This window comes from Cinclus cinclus, chromosome 13 (assembly GCF_963662255.1).
Source record: "Cinclus cinclus chromosome 13, bCinCin1.1, whole genome shotgun sequence".
NCBI lineage: Eukaryota > Metazoa > Chordata > Aves > Passeriformes > Cinclidae > Cinclus > Cinclus cinclus.
The window spans coordinates 6258599-6273633 of record NC_085058.1 but is presented as its reverse complement, the minus strand read 5'-3'; the positions used below and the strand labels follow the sequence as shown (position 1 = coordinate 6273633).

Below are 15035 nucleotides of genomic sequence, written 5' to 3'. Positions count from 1 at the left end.
GTTGCTCAACTCCTGAATGAATTTATTTGCATACACCTGCCCTTACACAGAAAATGCAATATTTATCAGAAAGATGTTGCACACTTTTACAATGCCTCAACCTCTGCATTACTGTTGTCCCAGTAAACCTATACACTCTAGTTAGGTGTCCAAGAACACCTCTTACAGACCCAGATTTACCACCACTGTGGGGAGTGAAAACACTCCAACCTTTAGAACACTTCTTAAAAGTTAAATTAGTGCTGGAATCATGTGCCTAACAGCTTTAGAAATGGATGTTTCATCAACAAGAATGACACAGGCAGCCTAAGATTTCTCATATTTCTGCCCAAAAAATGGTATTGTGGCTAGAGTACCTGTGTAGCTCCCAAGTTCCACGGAGCACGACCAGAGTTCCTACCAGTAACAACCGAGATTCATCCATGAAAACTGAAATGAACTCATGTCCTACTGCTAGCTGAGACAGTCTTGACATACTGAAGCAGAATCTAAATTCACAACTTTACCTGAAAAATGTGCAGTATCTTACCAGTCAGACAGTTCAGCTTTTGTGGCTTAGGCTCAAACCTCGTGGCCAACAAACTGCCACCCACAGAACTGCAGTTCTGCATCCTGAATGATGGACTGAAAGACACCACAGTTGCAGCTCACTCTAGTGAGGTAAAGGAGTGAGCTTGTATAAGCTAAGTGAACAAAAATAAGGATCTCTGTATTTGTGAAAGTCAAGTTAATGATTGTTAATATCCACACAAGTTTTCACAACAACAAAGAAATGCACTTGACCATTTACAGCAAAACAGATTTATACAATAACAACAAGTAACTTATGGCCTTGTCTACCTGCAAATGAATTCCTTCAGCAGGTACACACAATATATTGCTCAGTCATAAAAATATATATATTATCTCTTTCCTTTAACATTTAGGTATATAAATATTTTACTGAAGAACATGCATCATTTAGATAAACAGTTGCAAGAACATCCCCTGAAAACATAGGGTTCTTTGCCATTCAGAGTATAAAACGATTACATAAACAGCAATTAAAGTCAAGACAAACCAATACAGCAGTAAGCAGTTCAGTGTGTGCTAGTCCAAAGCACCTTTTGCAACAGATTATATAATACATACACACAGAGAATGCACTGTAATGGAGCATAAACAGAATTGTTCCATCCACGTATTCTTCAGCCTTGTTTGGACTCCACACTTACTGTTCAGTTCTCTGCTCTTGCTTTCCATTCAGCTCTTGGTCAACTCTGCTTAGCAAAGAAAGTAGTAAAATTAAACTGTGTTAGCATAGTTTGATAGCTCATATTATTAAGAAAAACCTATTAACCTTAACAGAAAAACACCAAGCCTTTACATGGGAAAAGTTTTAGTAAATAAGTATTAAATTAAGATTTTTATTTAATGTAGTCATGATGTTTGGGTTCTTTTCAATATCTATTTTCCTACCACCCCCTAGAAATTAATTTAAAATTGTTAGGAAACCATTTAAGTAAATACAGCACTTGAGAGGAAGCATTTTAAAAGTGCGAGTGAAGCTTGACTACAGAAGAAAAAAAGCATAGCCTGTGCTCATAGTAACAAATGCAAGCAGGAATACAATACAGGCAACATGCCAATAAAGGCAAGCACTACCACTCTGATGAATTCATAAGCACTGAATTACCTTTAGTGTTATAGTAATAAAGCCAAGAAGGTACCAGCCCTAGTTGAATCAACAGAAGTGAAGAAGCTCCTTAACTGCAACACTTTCTATTACATTTTAAGACTTTTGCAATTACCCTGAAAATTCACCACCATGCTGATAAAAGTGGGTTTGATTTTTGTACTTGTTTTTTAATATCTGCCTTGGGACGACCAGCAAACAAAATGCTGCTTTGCAGAAACCAGGGGATGACTGCAAGCCCTGCACAGAATGTACTTTTCCTCTTTACAGCAAGAAGAGCCACAGTCTTGATAACATCTTGCGGCAAAACACTTGTGCATGGAGATAAATTAATTTAAAAACCAACAGCAGTTCTAAAGCAAGAGACTAGGACCAAGTTTGTAGTACAACAAACTGTCCAGTCTCTCAAACTACAACTAGATAGTTTTTCAAGATGACAGAAACAGTGACAGCTCCTTTGGGCCATGAAGCCATAAAAAGAAGCCGCCTTCTATGTGATTACAGGCTCAGTATCTAATTCTGCTTGTGATCTCTATATCTAATTTTCACTGAAGAACATACTACTTTTTTAAAAAGTGATGGTAGTATAGGTGAAGTTATCAGCAGGGACACTAGAAAGTGCTTGTTCTACAGGAGATTTTTTTAAATTATTGCTTAATTGGAGTAATTCCTAAAGAATGTTTGACACATAACTAGATTTACATGTGAGCTTTCAGAAACAATTTTAATTCCTTTTACTTCAATCTCAGTGTTCTTTTACCCAATTTAGACAATAAGCCTTCCTTAATAGGCACACAAAGGAAAAATAAAAATTAAAAACAAACCAACCAAAGTTAGCAGCAAAATCTTTCAGTCTATTTGTTAGTGAGTGAAAAAGTAACATATATATTCAAAAGAAAATTAATCAGCTGTGGAATAGCTTGAATAGTTAGCAGGAGACTGGGAATTAACAAAGTGGGAATCCAGCATTTACTGGGAAGGAATGTAGGCACTGCAAATACAAACAGCACTAAAAGACTAATTTAGATTGCACCTATGCAAGTTAATAACTACAAAGGTAGTGAATACCAAAAAATACAAGACTCAATATTAGAACTTCTTATGGAGTTGCATCCCTGCTAATGCACAGCTACCACTTAGCACCTAAATACAGCACATCTCCAGAGATCAATTCCTGATAGAAACAGTGACATTTGATTTAATGGGTTCATACAAAAGCACTACTTTCGGCTCTTCAAGTTGAAAACCCTGGTATAACCTTAAAAGTGAGCATCTCACATAAAAGAATAGTAGAAACTAGTTGCAAATAGCTGCCTGAACACCCAGGGTGAGTTCTTATAGAGTCCTTGCTGCCTGCAAGTACAGGTTGCTGTCACGCATAAAAACTTGGGCACTAGTGCATGTTTATATTTACAAATGCTTATTCCTTTATGCAAGCCAATCAACTAGGAGTTAGTTGCAGTGCAAATTGTCTTATCTAGATGCAGCCCTAATCAAAATATGAATATACCTTTTCTGTTTCTTTCTAAACTTTTCTTCTTCATACCTTGGTGAGGAAAAGTTTTATTTCAGTAAATATAACACATGAAGGCCAAAATCAACAGAAGCTGCAAACCAGTATTACTGTCAATAGAATTTGCAGAAACTTACAAATTTTGAAACTGATATAATTAAGAAAAAAAATACACTGTACCACCAACATTTACTTGCATTAAACAAAGAACATTAAGATTTAATTACTATGACATAACAAATGAATTCAAAATGACCTCTTGTACAATGTTAGCATTCATCACTAAAATTTAAAATCTGTATCCATTACAGTTTAAAGCCAGATATAATCCTCCACAAAAATCTGAGAATTAATTCTTCCAGTTAACCAAGTCTAGACTTTGCAGAACAGTTAATGGTTCATCAATATGGAGGGGAGTCTTTTAAAACTCAGAATGACAGTCCAAATATTTACAGCACACCCATAAAACCCCAGTCAAAAAAATTCTAAAGACAGCACAAGGCTGCCTCATCTTTGTCATGTGTTTCACTCCCACCCCATGAAAACTGTTTTTCTGTCTTACAGAGTTAAACTGTGGAACTGACAGCAGCTAGATGTCTACTGAAATAACCAGCCATTGGCAGGGGGCACAAGGCTTTGTCCAGCATGGATGTGCCCTTGTGTGTGTGTGCTCAGTGACACTGGGCCACCTTCCCCCAGTTTGTGCTCACCTCTCATGATGCAGACAACACAGGGTTTGTGTGTTATACCCTCTAATAGGCTGTCATCAGGAGAGTTAGGTGTTTTCATTTGGTTCCCTTAAGACCCAAGTTTATGGTTTCTACTCTATTACTGCATTCACAAATGCTCTTGACAAAAGGATCATAATCTTATTTGAGAGCAGAATTGTGCTGATGTTAAAATGGGTATTTTGAGCTGTCTTTATTTCTTTACCAAAGCAGTTTAGAACTGTAGTGGGTAGGAATTCAGCATTTTCCCATTGCTGCTTTTCTTTTAAATGAAAACCCAATCCAAGTGACATTTCAGCACTTGACTTGTTCCACATGGTAATTAAAACACTTTAGAAGACATTATAAATAATTTCAGTATTAACATGCCCACAATTTCTCACTCACAAGCCAGTTTAATACACACACGAAGGTGCAGAACAACTGGACTTGAATTAAGCTTTCTATAGACCTTCTCTAGAAGGCTTAATTCACACACCACAACTTAGCAATTACACAAAGCCCTACTGTGAAAATGACTATACATTAACATTTTGGCTATCTATACATTAACATTTTGGCTATCCATGCTACTCCATACTAAACTGCCTTTAGCAATGAGGTCAAACATGGACACTCCTCCTAGAGACAGCAATGATCTCAGTTAAGTCATTAAGTGCCAAGTGTTACATTCAAGCCAAACTTACAACATCTACCAGTCCTAACCCATGATCAATATAGAAGATGTTGGAATAATAAAACATACTGTTTTATGCATTCTGGGATGCCAACGTATTCCATGGGGATGAGTTCAGCTAGTTCTGCCAGGGTAAAGACATACCTAATTTTTTGGCTGAATTTTGAGCTGTGGAAGAACAAATGCAGGGTACAGTTACAACTCTAAACATTTTTCACTAGGTCAGTATTAAAACAGTCTTTTAAGTTCAAAGCAAACAGTTGTCAGAATGATTTATGAAAAAGCTTCCAGAGTATTACCTAATAAAAGGTTTTGTGATGGCCAGGAGTGTTCTGATAAACCAGGAAGGATGAACTATGATCAACGATTTCAGATTTTTCCTTAACCTGAAGGATTCAAATAATGGATAATTACTAGAACAAAAAAGGCAGCAACACCAGGGGTTTTGGAATATATTAGAAGTACAGTTTTAGAAGCACAACTGTCACAAACACAGTATTCTGACATCCCATTATTAGAAGTCAACCTCCATGAGAAGAAAAAACACTGCACTACTGTAAAATGAAAATTAAAGATTCAGTATCAATTTGACAAGGAAGTAACATTCCAAAGAGAAGCTTCTTCGAATCTTTTTACACAACTAATGATGGTTCACAAAGGACCCCCCCCAATTAACCTTGTGCTAATACATTAAGTTGTAAGGATATTCTACAAGATAACAATATATAGTATTTTAAGAATACTACTTTCACTAAAAAACACCTTGAGAACAAGAGCAACAAAAAGCATACACAAAACCCCCAACCAAAAAACTTCACCACACAAGACTACCCAGGCACGTTTGTAGCATCATCCCACATTGTGTATCTTAGGAAGAGGTTTTCAATACACCAATTTCCTTCATCAGATCTTAACCAGAAGGGACCAGACACCAGATTAAACCGCAGTTTTTATTAAATATGTCTATCTCTGAGCATGTAAATATTGGAAGAAAACATTGCAGAGCTTCTTACCTTCTATCAATTTGCTGGTAACATTTCCTAAGCCAGCCTAAACTCGGCATTTTTCTCCGTGTTGTTGCACCATTCAGGTAAACTATCATATAGTTCTCTGCTACTAAAAGCTCTAAAGTGCCAATTACATACCTGGGGAGACAAGCAAAGGAAACTTTAATATCCACAATCTTCATCTCAAAGTAATTCCTAGTAGTGCTCAAATATATTAAAAATAACAAAAATCCTGAAAGGCAGATGATTACTTACTTAAATAGATTGTCCATTAGGTATCTGTAGTTAGGCTGGCTGCTCTCAGGCATGAAGCAAACAGCAAACACAACAATGGCATTTAACCCATCACCATAATAACCTAAAAACGAAGAAATAAGCAGCAGTACTGACAAAGGTGACAATACACTGACTACATTTACACAAAGTCAAGCACATTCAGTAAGCTTTTTCATTATTCACATTAAAGAGATGTCCAAACATCCCTATAGACACATTCATACACTTACAGAAAACATCAAGGTTTCTTCTTCAAGTTTGTCTACTTATAAAGGAACAGCTAAAGCTGATGTCAATTAAACACTGTATCTATAACAAACGTTTCAGTGTAGAACCTCAGTATATTTAATAGTACCTTATGTTCTTAAAGTTTAGTCAACTTTTCTTGCAACCTAAACTTCACAGACAAAGTATGACTCTTCACAGGAAAGTCATGAATTGATTTCTGCCTTAGTAGATTGACAGTTAATGTTTTCAATAATCTAGAAGCCAAAAAATTAGGCAGCAGTGACACTGTAGGATAGAGTAAAAATTTCTTGTAACACAGGTGCATTTTAGTACACGTGACCACTTGTACATTTTGGAACTTCAGTTTAATAGAGAAAGAATTATTTTATCAACCATGTCTTAACACTGCAACAAACGAATTACCACAAGTCTTTAAGCCCAAAGTTCCTCCTCTGCCTCCCCAACTCAGCTTAAAGAAGTAGTTGCCCAACAGTTCCCCTGAGCACTTCACCAGGCCTTACCACCATGACTGATAACTTTTTTGTATGGTTCAATTGCCTTCATGTCCACCCTATGGTCCTGCTCTCCGATCCTAAACATCCGCCAGCGTCGACCATCATCCTTCTCCTCTGCCACAGTGTACTCAGCCAGTGAGCCCTTCCTAATGACATCAGTAGTTTTTGGTTTTGGAAGATCATCTGCCAAAATGAAAAAAATGTTGAAGACCTGTTAATAAAACCATGCACAGTGGTGATCAGCTACAGCACGAGTTAACCACTTTGCTATCTAATCTATTTTGGTATTCTTCAGCCAGTCAGACACACTAGCTGATGTCACAGATATTTTATTAACATTCTTATGTTGGCAGTTATCTGTTGACTGCAATTTTCTCTATTACAAGCATGTGAAAAATTTCCATTCATGCAAGAATCCTAATTAATTGTAGGCTTTCAGAACACAGACCTCAATGAATTTCACCAAAATAGACAAAGTGGTTAACTCCAGTGAGAATTACAGAGGTTGATCACAGATTTACATGAAGCATGATTTAAAACATTGAGGTACCTTGCAAGCAGACATGCAGGAAAATCTATTGGAAATTAAATCTAATTCACATGTGCAATCAAAAGATATGGAATTTGTGCTGACAGCATTCTGTAAGACAATTTGCTCCGATGAAATTATGATTCTTGACTTTGTTGCATGGACCTTACCCAAAGCGAGAAAAACCTACTGCAAATTAGTTGTCTGTTCCCGAAACAAAGCTGTTAATTCAAACTATCCTTCCAGGAAAATGAAGGCAGCAGCATTAAAGGAAGAAAAGACAGAAACCCTTTTCAGCCACTTTTAAAAACAAAACACAAACATCTGGAACATTTCCTTGGCATCACTGCAAAACTAACCCTAAATATCAATTCTTCTCCATTAAAACAATAAAAATCCTTTTACAAAGTTAAACACACAGTCTCTGTCAAGAAAACTTCCCCTGCAATGTGCCTTTAGCTATCTAAAAACCAAAACCACCCCCTTATTCTAAAGAATGTTTGTTTCTCCACAGGTAGTGTTTCAAACGCAACAGTGAAAAGAGAACTTCCTGTTTATTCAGGAATTAAAATTATTTTATTTTCAGGATGAGAAAATAATTGAGTTTACATGTGTACTCATTTAGAGACATTCCTAAAGCATGAAGTTTACAGATGTTAAAGTCTCCAACAATTTGCCCAACACAACTGTTCTTGGCTTCCATAAGAGGGCCTTAAAACATCATTAAACTCCCAATTTTAAAATTTGTGCTTTAACTCCTACACAAAATGCTTACCTCAAAATTTGCTAGGATCTCCAGGTTTTGCCTCTAAGATGTAACACCTACTAATGTTCTAAAACTGAGATCATTACTAGTATGGCTACAGGTACTTTAATTTCCTGTGAAGTAATTTCAGAATTCCTTGACATAAAATAGAGGCTTTTCTACTGCCTCTAGTCAATCTGGAAATATGCATACTCTAAGGCTACTGAGCTTTTGCCATTCTCACCACAGGCTTTAAGATCAGGTGTTACTTAGTATTTTTAAAAATATTCAATCCTCATTAAATTGCAATTCATCAGTTTATGAGTAGATAATCTATACCCTTTTGTTTGGTTCCCTCCTTTTAAAACTATTTTCTAACACATGTAAAACACCTTGGGGTACTTTTTTCTGTTGGCTGACTCTTAAAAACTCACTGCAATAGAGAATTTTCCATAACTTCAAGCCTTATGGATGCATATATAGATGATCTTCACCTAAGTTTATCTGCAGTTACAGCTGTTAAATGTTTGCCTGTTTACTAATCAGATGAGGTCTGATTTGCTCTTTTAAAAGTCACTGCAGCTATTTCCAATTCTTAATCTGATCACTCCCTTTGTATTTATCTTCTTGTACTATTGAGTCATAGCTATTTCTTATTAGAAAAACAGTTGACCTGCACATAAGAAAATATTTTAGAGCATCAGACAAAAGGACCAAACTACTCACCTTCCCATTCAAATTCATTGCTATTTTCTGAAGGAGTATCTAAATCATCCAAATCAATCTCTCCACTCTCATCCAACTCATCAGACAAAACAGATTCCTCACTGGGATCCAAGGTTAAGCTAATATTTGGAGCCATTAGTTTCTTCCTCAATTTGGTTCCATTACCCTCTGTATCTGAAGAAAGAAAATTATTTATTTTCAAAGCTAAAACAAGTTTAGACAAGCATATTACCAAGACTGAAGAGCACAGTCCTTTCTCATAACGCATTATAAATTAATGCCCATAATTTAAACAAGGTATCTTTGGAATAAGACTTTAGTAGGGGATGGAAAGAACAGCAGGTAAAACTTCTCAAGTTACCCACTGTGCACACAGTCTGAGCAGGGTGGCAGACACCAACCATTCTCCCTATAGGAGAAAAACAAGATGAGCTGCCACTACCTCAGACATTACTACCCCTGCCTGCTGTATCAAATTTCCAGATATTTTTCCAGATATTACACTGAGTAAATCTTGTGAATAATACAAGATTCATGTCTCCAGCACTTGCTTTTGTTAGATTTCAGTGACATCATAATCATCTTTGATAAAATAGAAAATAATATACAAGTTAATAAAAAAAAAAAAAAAAGACTGACAGACAACAGTGAGGACAGAAAATTAAATAATCTGTTCTGTGAATATACAAAATGCTTCAAGATACAAGGCAAATATTGGCATGATTTGGACAGCAGTTGAAAACAAGAAATAAATCCAACACTAGAAATGCTCCAAGTAAATCACACAGACAAAATTTAAAAATAATTAAATGTAAAAACCCTCAAAATCCCAACCAAAAAACAACCCCCCCAAACAAACAAATAACAACAACAACAAAAACAAACAAAAAACCAAACAAAAAAATCCTCCCACACCAAGGAGCTTTAAAGCAGGAAGCAGTCAGCTGGACTGGACTGGAATGTTCTTACCAGGTTCACTTTCTGCTCCAGCTGCAGCCAATGCATCAGACTCAATAGGATCATCCTCTGGCAGGGGCCTGGAACACAAGGTAGAAATTATTGTTACAAACCTGGTTGTTTTACTTTTTTTTTAAATGCCATTTACTTACAGGCTAAGTTCAAGCTTTCAGTTAACAAACACCAAAGCAGCAGAAAATGCCTTTACAGCACTCAAGTGAACAGCCCTTCCTGTGACAAACACCAAAACACTGACTACTACCAGTGTGTCATCCTTAAGAAAATTAGTCATATTCTTGCTTGACAAAATTTGACTTGAAATAAATTACAGAAGTAGTTTGGTCATGTTATCACAGAATGCAGCTAAAGCTGACTTAGTGTTCTGTGGGCCCAAGCACCAATAGCAGCATTAACTTCTAAAGACTTTCCTCAGAAATTTACTTAATGAAATATTTGGGCCATGAGGCACTGGGAGTAATATGCAAACAATGTAGTTGCAAAATATTATCACAGGAAATAAACTAAGCCAAGCTTACAAATCTTCATTTCAGAAACACTGGAAACTTCAACAGGGGCAATCCTGAAGATCTATGCCACAAAATGTTTTCAAAACTGCTACATTAATGGAAATCACTTCAAGATTATTACTGAGTATACCAGAAAGACTAGGAGGCAACTTATTGCTGATGTTATGTATTTGATCCAAATTACTTTAAAAAAGAATTCAAAACCTTGGAAAATCTTCATCTTGCCACTCTTCCTTAAACTCAACCCCTTCCATTCTTCAGCTAACTTGAACTGCTAACAAAGACTCCTGATCAGGCAGAACCTCTGGTCTTCAGCACAATGGGCTAAAGAGGAGCTGTAGGAACATAAAGTGTTAGTTCAATACTGTGGTAATTCCCATACTTGCAACATATCCTTTAACTTATTGTCAAGTTGAGGTACTATGCAGAATAAAAACCAAACAATACAGGGAAAAGTTTTTTGTTTGCTTCCATTTTACTTTTTTTTTTCCAGACAAAACTGCTTGTGGAATGGTTTATCATACAATAATTTAGGTTGGAAGGGATTTCATTCAGTCAAGGAGATCAACCCCTCAGTTAAAATTAAGGCCTTGAGCAACCTGTCACTTCTGATTACAACAGTTCACTCCAAAATGTAAGAAACCTGACAAGTCTCTAGATTTTACAGGGGATCATGAATAAGTGTATATTTTGAGAAAAAGTCCAGATGGTCAGATCTAAATTACAAGCCATTTAAAAAGAAAAAAACCCAAACACTTTAAAGAAAACTATTTAAGACAGTGTTTTTGGAGAACTCACCCTATGATGTGCAAGTAAAGGTGTATTTTGTCAGGCTCACCCATCACCAGCAACAAGGAATCCCCAGTAAAGGAACATGGTAAACCATTCTGCTGACATAGAAGTCCAAACCAGTTGAAGCTCTTGGCTGGGCTGGCTCTAAAGACTGGCAGAATCAGGTAAACCTATCAGTGAAGGTATTGAGAAAACCAACATTCATCAAAACAAGAAACCATGGTATTTTGCAAAGAAGCAATCAACACAGAACACAAGTAAGAAGTCTGAATGCAATCAATACTGCTTATTAACCCAGAGATGTAATTTTTTTTACATGGCTGAAAACCAAATTACACTTACTGTTACGTAGGATTAGCTTTCCTTTCATGACAAATTCAAATTTTTCTTCTGACCTGATTTGAAAATGTCCTACAGTGCTTAAAGCTATGCAAGTTGATAAATAAAGAAAAATTGAGTAAATTTTTTTTTTACTGCAATACTACAAATTAAACATTAATGATCTCAATGTAAGCCTATTTTACTGACATTTCCCTGCTTCACTCACCCAGAAGATTTAAATAAAATTTCTAGAAGGTAGCAACCTAGCTCCTCTTCAGGGCCAGACTCTCCTTGTTTGAGACATTCAGTACCTGCACACCTCTCAGTTGTTGTTCTTCAGCACTGTGAAGAAGTTGCCCCAGCCAGTGCCCTCCCAGCTCTCCCTGTTAGTCCTGACTAAATCTGCTTGGAAACAAGTCCACCTCTCACCAAACTGATGATGTTCTCAGCATACAAGGTATGGATACTCCTGGGCACCAACCTGCTGGCTGCAACAGTGGGTTTTAAATACTTGCTCAGAGTGAAGATGACATTTGCATCAGTAGTAAGAGTGAATGCACAAAGAGCTCTCTATCTGTTTGTTTCAGGACACTGAGATGAAGCCCAAGGAGTTTCCCCAGGGGCACTCAGCAGTCAGGAGAATGCAGTGGTTACCAGCAGCATGGAACAAACTAGCAGATGCAAATATGCAGGTGACTATAAACCTGAAAGAAAATCTTAACTTATGATTTCACTCTTAAAGGACAAAAATTGGTGGTCAAAACACTCAAATACCCCCCTCCCCCCCAAGCCTGTCACTGTGCTGGTGGCTGCAAGATGCTCCTCCTGAGCTTGTCTGCATTGCATTCCCTACACACTTCTCAGACAGTTTAAAGCACAGGTTTGCTCCAAGACTTGAACAGTTTTCTTCCCCCACTTTTGGACACCAAGTAACACCTATTAATTTCAAATGAACAGACTTTCAGTGCAGAAGCACTTCCACCTGCACTTCCTTCACCATTCTGGGACAAACCTGTTGCATTAAGACAAGAGTTTAAAAGCTACTTGTGCTGTTATCTAAGCATAAGGTGCTTTCATGGAACACTCCTCACACTACTTGGAGAATTCTCATCAGCAGCTTCTCATTAAGGTAGATTATAAAGCAAGAATTTGCTAGGTACCACACAGGATAACAGAATGCAACTTATAAGGCAAGTTTGGAGTTCAACTTCAGATAAGACCAAATTTATGTTTTCAGCATCCTATTTAACATGTAGACTAAGTAGCTGTTTTGACTTCAAGTCTTATAAACATGCAAAAAAAACCAAAAAACAACCTACTTCTGCTTATACAAACTAAAGCTACGTTTAGAATATCCTTCTTACCCCTCCTGTGGCACTGCTGCCACGTTTTTAAAAATGCCAAAGCCTTTGTAATTCAGCTGTAAATCTAAAATCTAAAAACATAACTTGGAAAATGTGTTATATTTTAATAATGCAAGTATTTATCAGTCGTGTGGAAAAATAAAAGCAAATAATTTCTACCTGATCCTAGCACTCTTCATGGACAGCTCAAAAAGTTTTGGTTTCTAAGAACAGCAAGTCTGATCTTATCCTCCATTGCTCATTACTTTCTATTTTGCATAAAGAAATGGAAGATGGAGAGTTATCAAAAGGTCAAAAACTTCAACATACCAAAGAATATCGGGATGCAGGATTGCCAGGAGGTTCTGCTCTCCTACTGGAGCCACTGGACTTTAGTACTCTACAATGCCTTTTATATTTTTAAGTATCTCAACAGGCAAGTTATGATACCACAGAAAAAGGAACACATCACTCAAACCCAGTCCTCTTTCACCACACCTAATGAACAAATTTCCATTCCAGAACACCAGGTTAAACCTACTTAAGTTTGTGTTTGAAGAACATCATTGCACCACAGATGAAACATCAGTGTTTTCATTCCTTTTTCCTAGAAGAATACATAATTTTCAGAGTTTCTCATTAATACCAAGCTGCCTTAGCTGCTAGGCTCTGGAATATCAACTACAACAGTGTTAAGAAACCTGTTAAAAATCACCATTTATAAAAATTTATGGTACAGCTAAACAGAGACTCAGGTCTGTCCCAAATACCTAAAAAATAGGGTGGCAGCAGGGGTGGGACCAAAGGACACAGAAAGCATGAAATCGGTTTATTAATGAAATTAAAGGCTGCTTGCAAAAATTATTATTTAGGTTTTCACCTCTGAGTTCTCAGGCAAACACACATATATTACAAGCCAGACATTTCTATGGCCATATCTGCCTATCCAACACAAAGACCTGTATTCAGTCCTTCAGCAGCACCCGTGTCTAAAACAGAATAAATACAAAATTTAATTTTGCAAGACAATTGGAATGTCAAGCATTTTTACTGAACAATGTACCTGACAGGCAAAGAACAGAAAGCTGTTTCCATTTCAAAAAGTCAAAATCAACTTCAAAACAAGGTTAGCCTACATTTTCAACCCCACTTTTCACCTTCACTGTGTCAACATAAACATTAACTGAGTGTCAATTCCAAGTTCCAGGCATTAAAGAGGTGCTTTTAAGAGTAATTTTCACATTCGATTTTACAGCAAACCTAAAGCAAGGAACAGACACATCTTCTGGTACACAAACCCACAGGATGCAGCTTACTGCAATTTCTAAATGTTTCCATAATTCCAAAGCTTTTTAGAACGTGGCCACATTAACCACAGATCCGGGACAACTTTCCCAAACCTGAAGATGGACCTAGGGACATAATCACTTTGCAAGTTTGCAAAATGGGACAAAGCAAGGACATATAGTTAATAACAGATCAATTGTGTTCTTTTACTCCCTTCTCTCAGCATCAGAGCACAGAGAAATCAGACAGCTAAAAGAGAAAACTTCTGAAAATTCTTGCTTTCCTCCAGAGGACACTACTTCAAACTCCACATCCAGAGCAATGGAAGGGTCTGTATTTCTGCGCCACTCAAGTTTATTTAAAGGTGAACACTAACTTCTTAAAACAAACTCAAAGCATTTATACACCGCCCACATATTCCTTCGTACGCTTTAAATATGCGTACAAGTCAACCAGAAATAATCAACCACTCTTTAGTGCATTGCATAAGAAGCAGGAAATCAGGAGGAACTAAGAGGAAAGGCACTAGAAGGCAACTCTGCCTTTCGCGACACCGCTCTGTACTGCGCGCTCGCTACGCCTGCAGCGGAACAGCTGCTCTGCGGGAAATACTGCCAGGCCGGGCGGGGAAAGGCATTTTCCCCTCGAAGATGTGCGAGTTCACAGCTCTTCCCTCTGCGGCGCCAGCAGCGCGGAGGAGCCGCGGGCGCGGCCGAGCTGCCGCCCTGCCGCGGGGTCCCCGCTCGCGGCCACCGCCGCCCCGGCCGAGCCACGGCGCTGAACCCGCCGCCCCCTTCGGCCGCGGCCCCGCCTCGCCCCGTGCCCGCCCCGCGCGGCTCCCGGCGCTCCCGTACCTGGCGGGGCCGGGCCGGGCCGCGCGCTCACCCGGAACTGCACCCGCCGCCCGAGTCACGTGACAGCCCCAGCCGCGCGGGCTCGGGCACTCGTGCGCATGCGTGGACAGCGCGGGGCGGGGCTCGCGGGGCCGTGAGGGAGGGCGGGGCCGCGGGGCCGCCGAACGGAGCTGCAGGAGGAGGAGGAGGAGGAGGGTCGTGAACTGCGGCTGCTGTGAGAGGGACGCCGCCCGCACGGCGGCCTCGTCCAAATGCTCCTGGAGCTCTTTCAGTCTTGGTGCCGGCACCGCTGCCTCGGGGAGCCTGTTCGGTGCACGACTACCCTCTGGGTGAAAA

General features: G+C 38.5%; 1 protein-coding gene across 8 annotated transcripts; it reads right to left on the bottom strand.

The window, feature by feature from the left end:
- Nucleotides 1–710: 710 nt before the first annotated feature.
- On the bottom strand, nucleotides 711–14741 carry BNIP2 (BCL2 interacting protein 2). Of its 8 annotated transcripts, none has more exons than XM_062501719.1 (12): nucleotides 14700–14741; nucleotides 10901–11045; nucleotides 10307–10437; nucleotides 9588–9655; nucleotides 8619–8792; nucleotides 6625–6801; nucleotides 5855–5957; nucleotides 5606–5737; nucleotides 4892–4978; nucleotides 4662–4760; nucleotides 3186–3221; nucleotides 711–1259 (listed from the first exon to the last, which is right to left on the bottom strand). In XM_062501719.1, the coding sequence occupies exons 3-12, from the start codon at nucleotides 10354–10356 to the stop codon at nucleotides 1211–1213; spliced, it is 975 nt and encodes a 324-aa protein (XP_062357703.1). In that variant the 5' UTR covers nucleotides 10357–10437; nucleotides 10901–11045; nucleotides 14700–14741; the 3' UTR covers nucleotides 711–1210. The 8 variants fall into 8 exon arrangements, with proteins under 8 accessions (XP_062357703.1, XP_062357700.1, XP_062357704.1 ...); XM_062501716.1 differs by having other exon boundaries at nucleotides 10901–11064; nucleotides 14700–14736; XM_062501720.1 differs by lacking the exon at nucleotides 14700–14741 and adding an exon at nucleotides 12889–14612 and having other exon boundaries at nucleotides 10901–11064.
- Between the last annotated feature and the right edge of the window lie 294 nt (nucleotides 14742–15035).